General features: G+C 43.7%; 1 protein-coding gene across 1 annotated transcript in view; it reads left to right on the top strand.

The window, feature by feature from the left end:
* LOC143766944 (oocyte zinc finger protein XlCOF8.4-like) overlaps positions 1–2,312 on the top strand; it is an 82,114-nt gene extending 79,802 nt beyond the window's left edge. Inside the window, exon 7 of the mRNA XM_077254960.1 lies at positions 350–2,312. Within this exon, the coding sequence (XP_077111075.1) occupies positions 350–1,251 (902 nt within the window). The 3' untranslated portion in view covers positions 1,252–2,312. The remainder of the gene's footprint in view (positions 1–349) is intronic.
* The last annotated feature ends 19,519 nt before the right edge of the window (positions 2,313–21,831 follow it).

Genomic DNA, 21,831 nt, shown 5'->3' with positions numbered 1-21,831 from the left:
GCTTTTCAACAGCCTTTGAGCCACTAATAGTGTGGGAGCCTCTGTTTTTCTATTGACAGATTATGGACCTGAGTGGGGACTTGTTTTTTGTGAGATGAGAATTCGTATTATTTTCGCCTACATAACATTGATTAGTTTCTTTTTATTCAATATTTGGGAGGCAGTTGAATACCACACACTACTGGTTCATCCAACAAGGTTTTCTATTAGATTGTGAACTGTCATTGTCTTGGTAAATAAAGTTTTTTTTACATAGCTTGCCATTTTATGGACAGTTTAAGTATAAATGTTCAAAAATGTAAAACTCACGGATATTTTATTTAAAAAAAATTGTTTTTTATCTTAGCAGATGACTGTACCAGGAGATCAGAGGGACAGCCGACATCTTCAATTTTTAAATCTGATGATCTTCAGATCCTACAAGATACAACTGAAGTGAATGCCATTACTTCAGATATATCATCATCCCTTCACAGCAAAGATCTGTCATCTGATCCTATGAAACCGGTCCCATCTTCTGATTCAGTACTGACTACTAAGGAAAATCCAAGTCACAAAAGAGCTCCTAAAGCAAAGAAGTCATTTTCATGTTCAGAATGTGGGAAATGTTTTAACAAGAAAGGGAATTTTGTTAGACACCATAGAACTCACACAGGGGAGAAGCCTTTTTCATGTTCAGAATGTGGGAAATGTTTTATCCAGAAATCAGTTTTGGTTAGACACCATATAACTCATACAGGGGAGAAGCCTTTTTCATGTTTAGAATGTGGGAAATGTTTTACATGCAAAAAGCATCTTGTTAGACACCAAATAACTCACACAGGGGAGAAGCCTTTTTCATGTTCAGAATGTGAGAAATGTTTTAAATGGAAATCAGATTTGGTTCATCATCATAGAACTCACACAGGGGAGAAGCCTTTTTCATGTTCTGAATGTGGAAATTTTTTTAAATGTAAATCAGATTTGGTTCATCACAATAGAACTCACACAGGGGAGAAGCCTTTTTCCTGTTCAGAATGTGGGAAATGTTTTAAAGGGAAATTGCTTCTTGTTAGGCACCAGAGAACTCACACAGGGGAGAAGCCTTTTTCCTGTTCAGAATGTGGGAAATGTTTTAACCAGAAAGAGAGTCTTGTTAGACACCAAAGAACTCACACAGGAGAGAAGCCTTTTCTATGTTCAGAATGTGGGAAATGTTTTACCGACCAAGGGAATCGTGACGAACACCGAAGATCTCACAACACAGGATAGAAGCCTTTTTCATGTTCAGAATGTGGGAAATGTTTTAACAACAAATTCAATTTTGTTAGACACCAAAGAACTCACACAGGAGAGAAGCCTTTTTTTGTGTTCAGAATGTGGGAGATGTTTTTGCCAGAAATGATATTTGGTTAGTCACCAAATAACTGACACAGTTAAAGCGCTTCTTGTTAGTCACCAGGGAACTCACACAGAGGAGAAGCCTTTTACATTTTCTTAATGTGAGAAATACTTTACTTGGAAATCAACTGTTAATAAACATCAGAGACGACACATAGTGGAGAAGCCTTTTTTATGTTCATAATGTTGAAATAGTTTTAACCAAAATTGGGTCTTCTTAAATGGGTTGTCTCTTGTCATTCCTCATGTTTGCTGAAAAAAAAAGGATACAACTGAATTTTATTAATTCCAAATGTAAAACTATACCCATAATTCACCCCCTGAAGGTTATTCAGTAGGTGACTAATAGAAAAAAACATGTACCCTACAGTTCAGTATAGGGTCATTCCATATCAAGTGATCCAAATATGAATATTTTTTTTTTTACCTCACTGCTTTAGATTTTTTTTTATTTTTTGTTTTTATGAAGTACACCTTTAGTTAATTACAAATTAAAAGTTTTGATTTTTTTTCTTCATCGGTTAATTTTTTACAGATTTCTAAAGTTTGTAAAAAGTGCGGATTTTGGCCTGGTATAGCTTTACATTTTTTATCATATCTCGGGCTAGAATTAAGATAAAGAGGTGGGAGAAGCATAATTTTTCTCAGAACGGTACCGGCTTTCATTTGATATGTCACAAGACTATGTTTCTTTATATTTTGTTTTGGAGAAATCAAATTCAAAAATTTGATGCGCAATTGTGAAAAAAATTTGATGCGCATGTGTGTTACTTGTGTTCTTGTTTATATTTGTACAGGGATTCAACTTGGGACCTATCAAATTCTTTTTTTTTTTCTTTTTTTTAAAGCCTTGAATCATCTGATTTTAGGTTTGTCAGTTTCTTCCTTTTTTCTTTTCAAATTACAACTTATTGCATTCAACATTTATATGCAACAATAAAAAAACACAAAAAAACAAATACCGAAGTGCCAGAATAAATACATCTTATTCATCATAACACAACTTGTTCAATGCATTCAGGTTGAAAATGCTGAGCAGGAAAAAAGAAAAAAGGTGATCATAGCCTCAAGTGTGGTTTTCTAAATACAGTCTGATCCTAATTATATGTTAAAAACCAGATTAAAAGAACCAATATTTTTACGACCTATTTATACATGGAACAATGTTTTTTCTATTATATCACTAAACATGTCATTTGTGAAGTGTTTAAGAAGAATAGTACAGTAGTTAAATCCTTGTTCTATAAAATATGAACTAATCAGACAATTAATAGTAGGTTTTTACACTGGCCTTTTATCATCAATGTGTCCCTTCTAGTGGGTGAAATGTCATCTTGTCCATAAGCGCTTACTAGCAATGGCCGTTTCCTTTTGTGTCAGAGTATGTCCGGCCGGTCATGGTGCTCGGCTCCACCTGACTTAATATCGGATTTTTGTAACTTTTACAATGTCTGGTTTTCTTGGATACGCAAAGGACGTCGCTGGACCAGAAGGTGCAAAAAGTCCTTTCTACGTCTTCAATTTCACAATCTTTGGAGAGTATAGTGGTCGCCACCAGCGCCGATCATATTCACAGGTCACATCACCAGTTGTGTCATCCATGGCCAATCTTGTGCCGCCTTCTACCATGTCATGGACGTCACTGTCTTTATTTCCACTACATGGGATGACAGTCCGGTATTGCTGAGTCCCTGTGATGGGTTCTGCTTCCTGTAACCGATGTTTTCACAAACTCTCCTCCTCTTCGTAGTCCTGGTTCGTACAACACATGAACTGGATGTTAAGAGTATTTTTCTCTCTACATTTGAGGAGTTTCCTGGGTGTTAAGATTAGGTGTGAATATGGCCTCTGGAGGCTCGAGCTGCCGGCCGGTCATCTGCTCTGCAGTCACCGTCTACCCCTGGTCATTCTCAGCCCTAACAAAGCTTCTCCTCTGTCCCCTCCTGCTTCTAAGCTGTAACATAATAAAATAATACAGTAATATCTAACAATCATGGATTATTTGGTAAATCTAGACCCCACACTGTTAGACCACAGGCTGAACAGATCTGAATTCAAGATTTTCGAACTGACACTGTAAAAGTTTTATTTTTTCAAATATGATCCCATCACGATCCCACCTTGCATTTTGGTACAGATATGTCTAGGAGCACAGCAGGCACATGTGCAGTTTTTGACATTTTGAAATTAAACGTTTTATTTTCGGAAATGCGTTTTAAAATTTTGCGTTTCCGTTCGCATGGGTAAAATATTAACAAAGATACTCTTGTGACATATCTGGTGAAAGCCTGTACAGTTCTGAGTAGAATGGTGTTTATTTTATTTCTCTATCTTTTTCTAGCCTGAGTTATGAGGAGAAATGTAAAGGCAGGCAACACCGAAATTCGCAGTCTTTCCGAACTTTGAAAATCAGTAATAAAAAAAAAATCTAGAATTTTTTTTCTTTCACATTTTGCATTCTCTGACACACTATTACCAAATAACAAAATCTCAAAAGAATTAAAAATATAGAGGTAAAAATCATTGGTTCACTTGACATGGAATGACCCTATATAGGGTGAGGTGAGGTGACATATACACACTCACTCTCCAAACCTCTCATTTCTACTGGTTTCATCTTCCTCACCAAAGGCGACTCATCAGGAGACTATTTAATATTGACCTATATTCAAGCGAGACTAGACAAAAAAAACCTAAAGTCATGTATCATGTTATCCGAAACAGTCAGAAAACTAGGCACATATTGGCAGATCCCAGACCTCACACTATATACTTCGTAAGTTTATAATCCACTGCAGTGTCAGGAATAGATAGTATGTGACAATACAGTATAAGGCCGGCCTCACACTAGCGAGTTTTACGGACGTATGAGCGCATAAACTACGTCCATAAAATTCGCATTACACACGGCCCAATGATTCCCTATGTCCCAGCTCCTATCTGCCGTATATTACGGATCCGTAGTATACGGTCTTATACGGCCGTAGAAAATCACAGCATGCTGCGTTTGTCAGCGTATTGCGCAAAAAAATCGCCAATGAAAGTCTATGGGGGCGAGAAAAATACGGATTCCACACGGACCAGCAGTGTGACTTGCGAGAAATACGCAGCGGTGTTAGTGAAAAGTCGGTAATTCAATTGCCGGCTTTTCATTTCTCCTTCACAAACCCAACATGATATGAGACATGGTTTATAGGGTTGAGCGACTTTCATTTTTTTAAGATCGAGTAGGGTTTTGGGAAACCCGATTTTGTCCAGAGTCGAGTCGAGTGCAGTCGGCCGATTATCGCTAAAAGTCGGGGATCGACCGAAACACGAAACCCAATGCAAGTCAATGGGGAAGCATAGTCGGCAGTGAGTGGAGGCCAGGAAAACACCTACAGTGCCCATTTTAATGCCAAAAACATCCATTCTTGTTTCTGAAGCTTGCCAATCTTAATTAACTGTATAATAATAGTTGGGCATAGGGAATTGGGGGAAAGTTGTGGGGGGAGTAGGGCTGGCTCAAGTTTTTCGTGGGCCCAGGAAATGCGGACTACGTCACGGCGGTGTTGCAGGGAAAGGTAAGTATTTAAAAGTTGCAAGTGCTGTGATCCTGAGCAAGCAGGGGGGGGCCCACTCGTTCGCATTGCCACTGGCACAGGGCCCCTCAAAGTACGGCGGTGTGTTTGCATGGCGGGGGCGCCTCCCACCAGCAGCGACACTTTTGCGTACTCTGAGGGGCCCTGTGCCAGTGACGTCGCCAACGAGTATGCCCCCCCACCTGATGAAGGAACCTGCACTTTCATCTGCACCTTCCTCTTTGTCCCTGTGTAAGGTGGTATAACATGCGGGAAGGGGAACCTTACTTTCAGCAGGGACAGATTCTGGCTGTGTAGAGTACAAGGGGAATGTAGTGGTCTAGGTCAATGTACCAGCAGACTCATTTAGCAGTGGCTGGGCAATGGGCAGGATGAGGAGGAAACAGATATAGGGCCAAAGAATAAAGTAGGCTACATGCAGTTCAAAATTGGTAACAGGACTAAACAGGCGGCATTGCTTTGTTCAGTGGAGTAGCAAACCCAAGAGCAGCAGACACTGTTTCAAGGGCCTAACCACACTAGTAGGCCAAATGCAGTTTAATATCTGATAGTATAGGGCGAAAGCCAGAATGTGGAAGCTCAGCTTTGTTCAGTTGAGGACAACACCAGGGAGGGGCAGACACCTTTAGTAGGCCGGAAAAGCCTATTGCATTTTTTAAAATGGTAATTTGGAGCAGAAGGTTGAAGCTCAGCTTTATTTAGTTGAGGGCAACACCAGGGAGGGGCAGAAGCCGTTAGTAGGCCCTAACCACCATTTTTTTTTTTAAAACCACTTAATGAGAGCCGGAAGGTTGAAGCTCAGCTTTATTTAGTTGAGGACAACACCAGGCAGGGGCACACAGACAGACACCTTTAGTAGGCCGGAAAAGCCTATTGCATTTTTCAAAATGGTAATTTGGAGCAGAAGGTTGAAGCTCAGCTTTATTTAGTTGAGGGCAACACCAGGCAGGGGCACACAGACAGACACCTTTAGTAGGCCGGAAAAGCCTATTGCATTTTTCAAAATGGTAATTTGGAGCAGAAGGTTGAAGCTCAGCTTTATTTAGTTGAGGGCAACACCAGGGAGGGGCAGAAGCCGTTAGTAGGCCCTAACCACCATTTTTTTTTTTAAAACCACTTAATGAGAGCCGGAAGGTTGAAGCTCAGCTTTATTTAGTTGAGGACAACACCAGGCAGGGGCACACAGACAGACACCTTTAGTAGGCCGGAAAAGCCTATTGCATTTTTCAAAATGGTAATTTGGAGCAGAAGGTTGAAGCTCAGCTTTATTTAGTTGAGGGCAACACCAGGCAGGGGCACACAGACAGACACCTTTAGTAGGCCGGAAAAGCCTATTGCATTTTTCAAAATGGTAATTTGGAGCAGAAGGTTGAAGCTCAGCTTTATTTAGTTGAGGGCAACACCAGGGAGGGGCAGAAGCCGTTAGTAGGCCCTAACCACCATTTTTTTTTTTTAAAACCACTTAATGAGAGCCGGAAGGTTGAAGCTCAGCTTTATTTAGTTGAGGACAACACCAGGGAGGGGCAGAAGCCGTTAGTAGGCCCTAACCACCATTTTTTTTTTTAAAACCACTTAATGAGAGCCGGAAGGTTGAAGCTCAGCTTTATTTAGTTGAGGACAACACCAGGCAGGGGCACACAGACAGACACCTTTAGTAGGCCGGAAAAGCCTATTGCATTTTTCAAAATGGTAATTTGGAGCAGAAGGTTGAAGCTCAGCTTTATTTAGTTGAGGGCGACACCAGGGAGGGGCAGAAGCCGTTAGTAGGCCCTAACCACCATTTTTTTTTTTAAAACCACTTAATGAGAGCCGGAAGGTTGAAGCTCAGCTTTATTTAGTTGAGGACAACACCAGGCAGGGGCACACAGACAGACACCTTTAGTAGGCCGGAAAAGCCTATTGCATTTTTCAAAATGGTAATTTGGAGCAGAAGGTTGAAGCTCAGCTTTATTTAGTTGAGGGCAACACCAGGCAGGGGCACACAGACAGACACCTTTAGTAGGCCGGAAAAGCCTATTGCATTTTTTAAAATGGTAATTTGGAGCAGAAGGTTGAAGCTCAGCTTTATTTAGTTGAGGGCGACACCAGGGAGGGGCAGAAGCCGTTAGTAGGCCCTAACCACCATTTTTTTTTTTAAAACCACTTAATGAGAGCCGGAAGGTTGAAGCTCAGCTTTATTTAGTTGAGGACAACACCAGGCAGGGGCACACAGACAGACACCTTTAGTAGGCCGGAAAAGCCTATTGCATTTTTCAAAATGGTAATTTGGAGCAGAAGGTTGAAGCTCAGCTTTATTTAGTTGAGGGCAACACCAGGGAGGGGCAGAAGCCGTTAGTAGGCCCTAACCACCATTTTATTTTTTAAAACCACTTAATGAGAGCCGGAAGGTTGAAGCTCAGCTTTATTTAGTTGAGGACAACACCAGGCAGGGGCACACAGACAGACACCTTTAGTAGGCCGGAAAAGCCTATTGCATTTTTCAAAATGGTAATTTGGAGCAGAAGGTTGAAGCTCAGCTTTATTTAGTTGAGGGCAACACCAGGGAGGGGCAGAAGCCGTTAGTAGGCCCTAACCACCATTTTTTTTTTTAAACCACTTAATGAGAGCCGGAAGGTTGAAGCTCAGCTTTATTTAGTTGAGGACAACACCAGGCAGGGGCACACAGACAGACACCTTTAGTAGGCCGGAAAAGCCTATTGCATTTTTCAAAATGGTAATTTGGAGCAGAAGGTTGAAGCTCAGCTTTATTTAGTTGAGGGCAACACCAGGCAGGGGCACACAGACAGACACCTTTAGTAGGCCGGAAAAGCCTATTGCATTTTTTAAAATGGTAATTTGGAGCAGAAGGTTGAAGCTCAGCTTTATTTAGTTGAGGACAACACCAGGCAGGGGCACACAGACAGACACCTTTAGTAGGCCGGAAAAGCCTATTGCATTTTTCAAAATGGTAATTTGGAGCAGAAGGTTGAAGCTCAGCTTTATTTAGTTGAGGGCAACACCAGGGAGGGGCAGAAGCCGTTAGTAGGCCCTAACCACCATTTTTTTTTTTAAAACCACTTAATGAGAGCCGGAAGGTTGAAGCTCAGCTTTATTTAGTTGAGGACAACACCAGGGAGGGGCAGAAGCCGTTAGTAGGCCCTAACCACCATTTTTTTTTTTAAAACCACTTAATGAGAGCCGGAAGGTTGAAGCTCAGCTTTATTTAGTTGAGGACAACACCAGGCAGGGGCACACAGACAGACACCTTTAGTAGGCCGGAAAAGCCTATTGCATTTTTCAAAATGGTAATTTGGAGCAGAAGGTTGAAGCTCAGCTTTATTTAGTTGAGGGCAACACCAGGGAGGGGCAGAAGCCGTTAGTAGGCCCTAACCAAAGTTGAAGGCCAAATGCAGTTTAATTTCTGATACTATAGGCCGAAAGCCAGAAGGTGGAAGCTCCGATTTAGACAGTGGAGGACAATTTGAATTAGGGACTGCAGACAGACTTAGTAGGCTGTCCCCTGTGGACCATGCATCCACCACATTAACCCATTGCGCCGTAATGGACACGTAATCTTCCGTGGCCATGCCTACAGGTCCATGCGTCTGTTGTCAGGTGCACCTTTGTACTCACAGATTGCCAGAGTGCATGGACAATGCGGTCTTCTACATGCTGGTGGAGGGTTGGGATGGCTTTTCTCGCAAAAGAAGTGTCGACTGGTTAGCTTGTAGCGTGGTACAGCGTAGTCCATCATGGCCTTATTAATAGTAAATAAAATATATAACTAGGCTCTATGAACTTTTAAATAGGTTCCAGGGGTACACGGGCAGCATTGGTGTGGTCAGTGGAGGAGTATTGCAAGTAGGGACCGCAGACAGGCTATCAAAGGCCTAACATAACAAACAATAGGCTCATGGCAGTTTTACAGCGGTTACATGGATACACGGGCAGGCAGCTTGGTGGTCAGTGGAGGAGTATTTAAAGTAGGGACCGCAGACAGGCTTCAAAGGCCTAACATAAGAAAATGGGCTGGCTGTAGGCACTTTATAATTGGTTCCAGGGGTACACGGGCAGCAGTGGTCTGGTCAGTGGAGGACTAGTGGAAGGAGGGACCGCAGACAGGCTTCAAAGGCCTAAAATAACAAACAATAGGCTCATGGCAGTTTTACAGCGGTTACATGGATACACGGGCAGGCAGCTTGGTGGTGGTGAGTGGAGGAGTATTTAAAGTAGGGACCGCAGACAGGCTATCAAAGGCCTAAAATAACAAACAATAGGCTCATGGCAGCTTTACAGCGGTTACATGGATACACAGGCAGCTTGGTGGTGAGTGGAGGAGTAGTGCAAGGAGTGTCTGTCCCAGTACTCCCAAAATATAAATAGATGTTAATGTCTCGCAAAACAACCACAACAAAAAAAAAGGTGGCATACTTAGGTACAGGGGTGGGCTCATCTACTGAGTTTCTGACATAGTAATTTGGCAGTAACTATTTAATGGTGCCAATATAGGACACAGACACAGACTACTTTAAGTTGCATCATAGATGTCTACAAATTTGTATTGTCAGTGCCAGACATTGAATGATGTCAGCGAATAGACTAAAGATTGGTGGAGCTGTGCGACATAATTTTGGACGTGGTAGAGCACATTTTGAGCTGGGGTAGGGGGGAACTCTCTTGAGGCCGGCGGGACCGCCCCAGGGCCCCTCATGTTACAACGGTGTGTCTGACGTTGGGTGCGCACCACCACCGCCAGAGACACTACATTGTACTATGAGGGACCCAGTAGCAATGCCGTCAACCAAAAGCGAGCACACCCACCTCTTCAGACAAACAGCAGTCTCACGGGTGCTTGCGCCAAGTCGCGATACCACGGCCCCGTGTGGGGAGTTTTGCCATTTAGGGAGGTGTAAACATGTCGTATGCTGTACAATCAGCTGCAGCAAATTAGACATTAGAAAAGTAATTCACAGGCAAGAGCTTTTCATAGGAAAGCTAGGTGTCGGCCGGGCAAGGTGGGGCAAAAGATTTCGAAATCCAGTTGTGGTTCATTTTAATGAATGTTAGATCGTCAACATTTTGGGTAGCCAGACGAGTCCTTTTTTCGGTTAATATTGAACCTGCAGCACTGAATACTCTTTCTGATAGGACACTTGCTGCCGGGCAAGCAAGCTCCTGCAATGCATATTCTGCCAATTCTGGCCAGGTGTCTAATTTGGAGGCCCAGTAATCAAATGGGAATGACGGTTGAGGGAGAACATCGATAAGGGATGAAAAATAGTTAGTAACCATACTGGACAAATGTTGTCTCCTGTCACTTTCAATTGATGCAGCAGTACCTGTCCTGTCTGCGGTCATAGCAAAATCACTCCACAACCTGGTCAGAAAACCCCTCTGTCCAACGCCACTTCTGATGTGTGCACCCCTAACACTCCTAGTCTGCTGCCCCCTGGAGCTCGTGTGAGAACGATCACGTGCGCTGTGTGCTGGGAATGCCTGAAGCAAACGGTCAACAAGAGTTGATTGTTTGGTTGCTAATATTAGTTCCAAGTTCTCATGTGGCATAATATTTTGCAATTTGCCTTTATAGCGTGGATCAAGGAGGCAGGCCAACCAGTAATCGTCATCGTTCATCATTTTCGTAATGCGTGTGTCCCTTTTTAGGATACGTAAGGCATAATCCGCCATGTGGGCCAAAGTTCCAGTTGTCAAATCTCCGGTTGTGATTGGTTGAGGGGCAGTTGCAGGCAAATCTACGTCACTTGTGTCCCTCAAAAAACCAGAACCCGGCCGTGACACGCAACCAATTTCCTGTGCCCCCGGGAAAGGTTCGGCATTAAAAATATACTCATCCCCATCATCCTCCTCGTCCTCCACCTCCTCTTCGCCCGCTACCTCGTCCTGTACACTGCCCTGACCAGACAATGGCTGACTGTCATCAAGGCTTTCCTCTTCCTCTGGTGCAGACGCCTGCTCCTTTATGTGCGTCAAACTTTGCATCAGCAGACGCATTAGGGGGATGCTCATGCTTATTACGGCGTTGTCTGCACTAACCAGCCGTGTGCATTCCTCAAAACACTGAAGGACTTGACACATGTCTTGTATCTTAGACCACTGCACACCTGACAACTCCATGTCTGCCATCCTACTGCCTGCCCGTGTATCCTCCCACAAATAAATAACAGCACGCCTCTGTTCGCACAGTCTCTGAAGCATGTGCAGTGTTGAGTTCCACCTTGTTGCAACGTCTATGATTAGGCGATGCTGGGGAAGGTTCAAAGACCGCTGATAGGTCTGCATACGGCTGGCGTGTACAGGCGAACGTCGGATATGTGAGCAAAGTGCACGCACTTTGAGGAGCAGGTCGGAGAACCCAGGATAAGTTTTCAATAAGCACTGCACCACCAGGTTTAAGGTGTGAGCCAGGCAAGGAATGTGTTTCAGTTGGGAAAGGGAGATGGCAGCCATGAAATTCCTTCCGTTATCACTCACTACCTTGCCTGCCTCAAGATCTACTGTGCCCAGCCACGACTGTGTTTCTTGTTGCAAGAACTCGGACAGAACTTCCGCGGTGTGTCTGTTGTCGCCCAAGCACTTCATAGCCAATACAGCCTGCTGACGCTTGGCAGTAGCTGGCCCATAATGGGACAACTGGTGTGCAACAGTGTCATCTGCCGATGGAGTGGTTGGCAGACTGCGTTCTGTGGAAGAGCTGTAGCTTCTGCAGGAGGACGAGGAGGAGGAGGAGGAGGGGGTGCGAACGCCTACAGCCAACTGTTTCCTAGACCGTGGGCTAGGCACAACTGTCCCTAAATTGATGTCGCCTGTGGACCCTGCATCCACCACATTCACCCAGTGTGCCGTGATGGACACATAACGTCCCTGGCCATGCCTACTGGTCCATGCATCTGTAGTCAGGTGCACCTTTGTACTCACAGATTGCCTGAGTGCATGGACGATGCGCTGTTTAACATGCTGGTGCAGGGCTGGGATGGCTTTTCTGGAAAAAAAGTGTCGACTGGGTAGCTCGTATCGTGGTTCAGCGTACTCCATCAGGGCTTTGAAAGCTTCGCTTTCAACTAACCGGTAGGGCATCATCTCTAACGAGATTAGTCTAGCTATGTGGGCGTTAAAACCCTGTGTACGCGGATGCGAGGATAAGTACTTCCTTTTTCTAACCAGAGTCTCATGTAGGGTGAGCTGGACTGGAGAGCTGGAGATCGTGGAACTTTCGGGTGTGCCGGTGTACATGGCAGACTGAGAGACGGTTGGAGACGGTATTGTTTCCGCCGGTGCCCTAGATGCAATATTTCCTCCTACAAAACTGGTGATTCCCTGACCCTGACTGCTTTTGGCTGGCAAAGAAACCTGCACAGATACTGCCGGTGGTGCGGAAAATGGTGGCCTTACAGTGACGGAAGGGATGTTGCGTTGCTGACTAGCTTCATTGGCCGAGGGTGCTACAACCTTGAGGGACGTTTGGTAGTTAGTCCAGGCTTGAAAATGCATGGTGGTTAAGTGTCTATGCATGCAACTAGTATTTAGACTTTTCAGATTCTGACCTCTGCTTAAGCTAGTTGAACATTTTTGACAGATGACTTTGCGCTGATCAGTTGGATGTTGTTTAAAAAAATGCCAGACTGCACTCTTCCTAGACTCGGATCCCTTTTCAGGGATTGCAGACTGAGCTTTAACCGGATGGCAACGCTGTGCTCCAACAGGTTTTGGCTTTGACACGCGTTTTGGGCCAGATACGGGCCCGGCAGATGGAACCTGTTGCGATGTTGATGCCTGCTGCGGCCCCTCCTCCACCTCCGCTTCTGAACTACTGCCGCCTGCACCCTGTTCCCCCAATGGCTGCCAATCGGGGTCAATAACTGGGTCATCTATTACCTCCTCTTCGAGCTCGTGTGCAACTTCGTCTGTGTCACTGTGTCGGTCGGTGGTATAGCGTTCGTGGCGGGGCAACATAGTCTCATCAGGGTCTGATTGTGGATCTGTACCCTGAGAGGGCAATGTGGTGGTCTGAGTCAAAGGAGCAGCATAGTACTCTGGCTGTGGCTGTGCATCAGTGCACTCCATGTCAGAATCTACTTGTAATGGGCATGGCCTGTTAAATGTTTCACTTTCTAAGCCAGGGACGGTATGTGTAAAGAGCTCCATGGAGTGACCCGTTGTGTCGCCTGCTGCATCCTTCTCTCTTGTTGTAGTTTTTGCTGAGGAGGACAAGGAAGCGACTTGTCCCTGACCGTGAACATCCACAAGCGACGCGCTGCTTTTACATTTACCAGTTTCGGAAGAGGAGGCAAAAGAGCTAGAGGCTGAGTCTGCAATGTAAGCCAAAACTTGCTGTTGCTGCTCCGCCTTTAAAAGCGGTTTTCCTACTCCCAGAAAAGAGAGCGTTCGAGGCCTTGTGTAGCCTGACGACGAAACTGGCTCCACAGCTCCAGACTTAGGTGGAATATTTTTATCCCCACGACCACCTGATGCTCCACTACCACTACCATCATTACCAGCTGACAATGAACGCCCACGACGACCTCTTGCACCAGACTTCCTCATTGTTTTAAAATCTTAACCAAAGTAACTTTATTTGTTGCTGTCAAACAACTTACACGGTGAGCTATAACTTCAGTATGATTTCAATATCCCTTAACAGGTTGGTGAGACCACAAGGAAAATCAGGCACAATGTTACACACTCTGTTTTCTGTGGCACAAAATCACAGAGATGACACACACGCAGGACTGTCACTCAAGCACTAATGTCAATATTAATCTCCCACCTAATTTATGTATTATTTTTTTTCAGGGAGACTTTAGAAACCAAATAATAAGAAAAAAAATAAATAAATAAATAGGCTTTCTATAGCCCACTGAATGAGAGATAGCACACACAGCAGTGGCACACAAGCCCTGACTGAGGCCAATATTTTTCTCCCACTGATTGATGTAGTGTTTTTGTGTTGAGGTAGATTTTAGAACACAAATCAAGGAAAAAAAAAAAAAAAGCTTTCTATGGCCCACTGAATGAGAGAGGTGGCACACCCAGGAGTCAAGACTGGCACACAAGCTGAAAGGGCAATATTACTCTCCCACTGTTTTTTGTATGTTTTTTTTTTTTTTTCAGGGAGACTTTAGAAACCAAATAATATTAAAAAAAAACAAAAAAAAAATAGCCTTTCTATGGCCCACTGAATGAGAGAGAGAGGTGGCACACCCAGGAGTCAAGACTGGCACACAAGCTGAAAGGGCAATATTACTCTCCCACTGTTTTTTTATGTATTTTTTGTTTTTTAAGGGAGACTTTAGAAACCCAATAATATTTAAAAAAATAAATAAATAGGCTTTCTATGGCCCACTGAATGAAAGGGAGAGAGGTGGCACACCCAGGAGTCAAGACTGGCACACAAGCTGAAAGGGCAATATTACTCTCCCACTGTTTTTTGTATGTTTTTTTTTTTTTTTTCAGGGAGACTTTAGAAACCAAATAATATTAAAAAAACCAAAAAAAAAATAGCCTTTCTATGGCCCACTGAATGAGAGAGAGAGGTGGCACACCCAGGAGTCAAGACTGGCACACAAGCTGAAAGGGCAATATTACTCTCCCACTGTTTTTTTATGTATTTTTTGTTTTTTAAGGGAGACTTTAGAAACCCAATAATATTTAAAAAAATAAATAAATAGGCTTTCTATGGCCCACTGAATGAGAGGGAGAGAGGTGGCACACCCAGGAGTCAAGACTGGCACACAAGCTGAAAGGGCAATATTACTCTCCCACTGTTTTTTTAGGTTTTTTTTTTTTTTTCAGGGAGACTTTAGAAACCAAATAATATTAAAAAAAAAAAAAAAAAAATAGGCTTGCTATAGCCCACTGAATGAGAGATAGCACACACAGCAGTGGCACACAAGCCCTGACTGAGGCCAATATTTTTCTCCCACTGATTGATGTAGTGTTTTCGTGTTGAGGAAGAATTTAGAACACAAATCACGGAAAAAATAAATAGGCTTTCTATGGCCCACTGAATGAAAGGGAGAGAGGTGGCACACCCAGGAGTCAAGACTGGCACACAAGCTGAAAGGGCAATATTACTCTCCCACTGTTTTTTTATGTATTTTTTGTTTTTTAAGGGAGACTTTAGAAACCCAATAATATTTAAAAAAAAAAATAAATAGGCTTTCTATGGCCCACTGAATGAGAGGGAGAGAGGTGGCACACCCAGGAGTCAAGACTGGCACACAAGCTGAAAGGGCAATATTACTCTCCCACTGTTTTTTTAGGTTTTTTTTTTTTTTTCAGGGAGACTTTAGAAACCAAATAATATTAAAAAAAAAAAAAAAAAAAAAAAAATAGCCTTTCTATGGCCCACTGAATGAGAGATAGCACACACAGCAGTGGCACACAAGCCCTGACTGAGGCCAATATTTTTCTCCCACTGATTGATGTAGTGTTTTTGTGTTGAGGTAGAATTTAGAACACAAATCACGGAAAAAATAAATAGGCTTTCTATGGCCCACTCAGTGAGAGATGGCACACACAGGGATGGCACTGTAGCAGAAATGCCAATCTTAATCTCCCACAAAAAAAACAAAAAAAAAACAGGGACTGTCCTACAATTACTATCTCCCTGCAGTAATCTAAGCCAGGTATGGCAGGCAGCAATAGGAGTGGACTGATGCACAAATTAAATAAAAAGTGTGGACAAACAAAAAAGATAGCTGTGCAGAAAGGAAGGAACAAGAGGATATGTGCTTTGAAAAAAGCAGTTGGTTTCCACAGTGGCGTACACACAGCAATACAGCTATCACGGAGCCTTCTAGGGCAGCCCAATGAGCTACAGCGCTGAGGGAAAAAAAAAAAAAAATAGCTTCCACAGTCCCTGCACACCGAAGGTGGTGTTGGACAGTGGAAATCGCTGCAGCACAAGCGGTTTGGTGGTTAGTGGACCCTGCCTAACGCTCTCCCTGCTTCTGACGAAGCGGCAGCAACCTGTCCCTAAGCTCAGATCAGCAGCAGTAAGATGGCGGTCGGCGGGAACGCCCCTTTATAGCCCCTGTGACGCCGCAGACAGCAAGCCAATCACTGCAATGCCCTTCTCTAAGATGGTGGGGACCAGGATCTATGTCATCACGCTGCCCACACTCTGCGTTCACCTTCATTGGCTGAGAAATGGCGCTTTTCGCGTCATTGAAACGCGACTTTGGCGCGAAAGTCGCGTACCGCATGGCCGACAAGCACAGGGGTCGGATCGGGTTTCATGAGACGCCGACTTAGCCAAAAGTCGGCGACTTTTGAAAATGATCGACCCGTTTCGCTCAACCCTAATGGTTTACATACAGTAAACCATCTCATATCCCCTTTTTTTTGCACATTCCACACTACTAATGTTAGTAGTGTGTATGTGCAAAATGTGGGCGCTGTAGCTGCTAAAATAAAGGGTTAAATGGCGGAAAAAATTGGCGTGGGCTCCCGCACAATTTTCTCCGCCAGAGTGGTAAAGCCAGTGACTGAGGGCAGATATTAATAGCCTAGAGAGGGTCCATGGTTATTGCCCCCCCCCGTGGCTAAAAACATCTGCCCCCAGCCACCCCAGAAAAGGCACATCTGGAAGATGCGCCTATTCTGGCACTTGGCCACTCTTCCCACTCCCATGTAGTGGTGGGATATGGGGTAATGAAGGGTTAATGTCACCTTGCTAATGTAAGGTGACATTAAGCCAGATTAATAATGGAGAGGCGTCAATTATGTCACCTATCCATTATTAATCCAATTGTCTGAAAGGGTTAAAAAACACACACACATTATTAAAAAGTATTTTAATGAAATAAACACACCAGTTGTTTTAATATTTTATTGTTCTCTCAATCCAGCAGAACACCCTCGCTTGGCAAAATAAAAAACCCACAATATACATACCTTCGGATGACCTGTCACGTCCCACGAGGTAATCCATCTGAAGGGGTTAACTCAATATACAGGCAGGAGCTGCGCTAAAGCACTCGCTCGTGCCTGTAACCCCGGGGAATGAATGAAAGCTGGGTGATCTGTACTCACATTGAGTTGCGGTGAGGCGCACTCTGGTGGATGAACTCATATGAACTCGAGCGTGGGAACTTTTCCAAGGCTCCAGTTCATGAGTTCATCCACCAGAGGGTGCCTCACCACAACTCAATGTGAGTACAGATCACCCAGCTTTCATTAATTCCCCGGGGGTTACAGGCACGAGCGAGTGCTTTAGCGCAGCTCCTGCCTGTAAATTGAGTTAACCCCTTCAGATGGATTACCTTGTGGGACGTGACAGGTCATCCGAAGGTATGTATATTGTGGGTTTATTATTTTGCCAAGCGAGGGTGTTCTGCTGGATTGAGAGAGCAATAAAATATTAAAACAACCGGGGTGTTTATTTCATTAAAATACTTTTTAATCATGTGTGTGTGTGTTTTTTTAACCCTTTCAGACAATTGGATTAATAATAGATAGGTGTCATAATTGACGCCTCTCCATTATTAATCTGGCTTAATGTCACCTTACAATAGCAAGGTGACATTAACCCTTCATTACCCCATATCCCACCGCTACACGGGAGTGGGAAGAGAGTGGCCAAGTGCCAGAATAGGCGCATCTTCCAGACGTGCCTTTTCTGGGGTGGCTGGGGGCAGATGTTTTTAGCCACGGGGGGGCCAATAACCATGGACCCTCTCCTGGCTATTAATATCTGCCCTCAGTCACTGGCTTTACCACTCTGGCGGAGAAAATTGCGCGGGAGCCCACGTCAATTTTTTCCGCCATTTAACCCTTTATTTTAGCAGCTACAGTGCCCACATTTTGCACATACACACTACTAACATTAGTAGTGTGGAATATGCCAAAAAAAGGGGATATGAGATGGTTTACTGTATGTAAACCATGCCTCATATCCTGTCGGGTTTGGGAAGGAGAAATGAGAAGCCGGCAATTGAATTACCGGCTTCTCTGATATCTCGCGCTGAATGAAATCTAAATACAGAATATACAGTTATATGAAAAAGTTTGGGCAACCCTATTAATCTTAAGCTTAATGTTTTATAAAAATTGTTTTTTTTGCAACAGCTATTTCAGTTTCATATATCTAATAACTGTTGGACACAGTAATGTTTCTGCCTTGAAATGAGGTTTATTGTACTAACAGAAAATGTGCAATCTGCATTCAAACAAAATTTGACAGGTGCATAAGTATGGGCACCCTTATCATTTTCTTGTTTTAAATACTCCTACCTACTTTTTTACTGACTTACTAAAGCACTTTTTTGGGTTTTGTAACCTCATTGAGCTTTGAACTTCACAGCCAGGTGTATGCAATCATGAGAAAAGCTACTTAAAGTGGCCACTTGCAAGTTGTTCTCCTGTTTGAATCTCCTCTGAAGAGTGGCATCATGGGCTCCTCAAAACAACTGTCAAATGATCTGAAAACAAAGATTATTCAACATAGCTGTTCAGGGGAAGGATACAAAAAGCTGTCTCAGAGATTTAACCTGTCAATTTCCACTGTGAGGAACATAGTAAAAAAATGGAAGAACACAGGTACAGTTCTTGTTAAGGCCAGACGTGGCAGGCCAAGAAAAACATCAGAAAGGCAGAGAAGAAGAATGGTGAGATCAGTCAAGGACAATCCTCAGACCACCTCCAGAGAGCTGCAGCATCAACTTGCTGCAGATGGTGTCACTGTGCATGTGTCAACTATACAACGCACTGTGTTTTTTTGCCACCATGCATAATGCCTTTTTGTATGACCAAACAACTCAATCTTGGTTTCATCAGTCCACAGGACCTTCTTCCAAAAAGAAATTGACTTCTCCAAATGTGCTTTTGCATACCTCAGCTGACTCTGTTTGTGGCGTGCTTGCAGAAACGGCTTCTTTCGCATCACTCTCCCATACAGCTTATCCTTGTTCAAAGTGCGTTGTATAGTTGACCGATGCACAGTGACACCATCTGCAGCAAGTTGATGCTGCAACTCTCTGGAGGTGGTCTGAAGATTGTCCTTGACTGATCTCACCATTCTTCTTCTCTGCCTTTCTGATGTTTTTCTTGGCCTGCCACTTCTGACCTTAACAAGAACTGTACCTGTGTTCTTCCATTTCCTTACTATGTTCCTCACAGTGGAAATTGACAGGTTAAATCTCTGAGACAGCTTTTTGTATCCTTCCCCTGAACAACTATGTTGAATAATCTTTGTTTTCAGATCATTTGACAGTTGTTTTGAGGAGCCCATGATGCCACTCGTCAGAGGACATTCAAACAGGAGAACAACTTGCAAGTGGCCACTTTAAGTAGCTTTTCTCATGATTGCATACACCTGGCTATGACGTTCAAAGCTCAATGAGGTTACAAAACCAAAAAAAGTGCTTTAGTAAGTCAGTAAAAAGTAGGTAGGAGTATTTAAAACAAGAAAATGATAAGGGTGCCCATACTTATGCACCTGTCAAATTTTGTTTGAATGCAGATTGCACATTTTCTGTTAGTACAATAAACCTCATTTCAAGGCAGAAACATTACTGTGTCCAACAGTTATTAGATATATGAAACTGAAATAGCTGTTGCAAAAAAAACAATTTTTATAAAGCATTAAGCTTAAGATTAATAGGGGTGCCCAAACTTTTTCATATAACTGTATATATATGTGTCTCAATGACATATATATATATATATATATATATACTGTATATATGTTTTACCGAACATTTGAGCACATAAATCCATTAGATGTCGGTTTTGCAAGCCTGCGAGAAAATATCGCAGTACAGATGCCATACGGATTACATACGGAGGATGCCATGCGCAAAATATGCTGACACACCCTGCCTACGGATGACATACGGAACACTATTTTGGGGACATTTCTGCGTATTACGGCCGTAAAAAATGGACCGTATTTTTATACGCTGAGTGTGAGGCCGGCCTAACTCTTGTGTTTTTCCTCCTATAGGGACTGCACTAGTTTGGTATTGTAACAGCTGTTAATTAGTAGTGCAGACAAGTTGTCCTAGACCCCGCTCAGGGTAGGTTAGTATTATGGTTGGGTTTTTTTATGTTTTCTGATGGGGCCAATCATACCAGAATAGGGATGGTGCCCTGCATACTAGGATAGAAATGAGGGGGTCATGTGTATCAGGATATGGATGAGGAATCCATGCATACCAGGCTAGGGATGAGGGGACCATATATGTTAGGGCTAGCGGAACGCACCGAGTATAGGAAGGAAACAAGAAGGTGCATTCGCAGCCCAGGGTCCACTGTGCAGAGATATCTGCTGCAAAGTAATTGGCGGCACTATATGGCGGTATAAGCGAACTCTGTTACTTCACAGAATCGCAAATATATGAAAATGCTGTGCCCTTTTAACCTCACAGAGGATCACAGCTACCTAACTGAGCAAAGCAAAGAGTGGTCATGCAGTCAGCATAGCACACAAGCAACTCCTCACCGGAGGTGCCGGTATTCTAGGGGCTTATTTCAGCCGAGCCCTGGATCCAAGCATACAAAACTCCTCACCGGAGGTTCCGGTATTGTAGGGGCTTATTTCAGCCAACCCTGACCAAATGCAGACATGACCACCAAGTAGCAAAGCTCATAACATAGGTTGATACTAGCGCATGGCCGTGCGGCCATGCAAACCTTTTATAGCTACAGACAAGGACCTTCCTAGTGGTCCAATAGGAGCTGCTACAGGGCCTGAGCGTGTGACCCCCTGACCTCCAATGAGAGGTTCTCCCGTGTGCATGCTCAGTTTGTGCAAAGCAGGACTTAGTCCCAGAAAAGCCTGCTCGCCGCTGACCAGTGCTGGCTACAAAAGCAGAGCCTGGAAAGGCAGCAGTAACCCTTTGCACAGTATTAGGCCGGCCTCACACTAGGGTGTTTTACAGACGTAAGAGAGGTGATGAAAATACGGATTGCATACAGTACAATGCTTTTCTATGCCCCAGCTCCTATCACATGTATTTTATTTATCCATATTATACGTGTTGTGAATTCCGCTCTTGGGCTCCCTCCGGTGGTTGTAAGTGGCACTTTTGTGAGTTCTGCTCTTGGGCTCCCTCCGGTGGTTTTGAGTGGAACTGCTGCTCCTTGGATTTAGCAGTCAGCAGCTGCTTCCACTGATCGTCTTTCTGGCTCAGCTATTTATCCTGGCTCTATCCTTCAGCCTGGGCCAGTTGTCAATGGTTCCTGGTTGGATTCACATCTCTGCTTGGATTTCCCTGATATTCTGACCAGTTCAGCAAAGATAAGTCCTTGTTTGTTCTTTTGCTGTCCACATATTGTGGTCTTAATCGTTCAGCTCTTTCTATGTTTTTTCTTGTCCAGCTTGTCAATATGGATTTATTCAGTTAAGCTGGAAGCTCTGGGAAGCAGATTTACCCTCCACACCTTTAGTCAGGTGTGGAGATTTTTGTAAACTCTGTGGTGGATTTTTCTAATTTTTTATACTGACCGCACAGTATTCTGTCCTGTTCTATCTATCTAGCTAGACTGGCCTCCTTTGCTACATTCTGATTTCATTCTGCGTATGTCATTTCCCTCCACTCACAGTCAATATTTGTGGGGGGCTGCCTTTCCTTTGGGGATTTTCTCTGAGGCAAGATAGCTTTCCTGTTTCCATCTTTAGGGGTAGTTAGCCTCCGGCTGTGACGAGGTGTGTAGGGAGTGACAGGAACATCCCACGGCTACTTCTAGTGTTGTGATAAACTCAGGAACTGCGGTTAGTACAGGTACCACCTCCTCCAGAGCTCGTCCCATGTTGCTCCTAAACCACCAGTTCATAACAGTACAACTGGCCAAAAATGAATTAAATGCATCTCAAAAGAAGGAAAAAAAAGTTCTTTGCCATTTTTTTTTTGCAGTCTGTTTTGTCTTT

Source organism: Ranitomeya variabilis, chromosome 4, assembly GCF_051348905.1.
Source record: "Ranitomeya variabilis isolate aRanVar5 chromosome 4, aRanVar5.hap1, whole genome shotgun sequence".
NCBI lineage: Eukaryota > Metazoa > Chordata > Amphibia > Anura > Dendrobatidae > Ranitomeya > Ranitomeya variabilis.
Note: the sequence above shows the minus strand (reverse complement) of the source record. Positions and strands in the feature narration are given on the sequence as shown.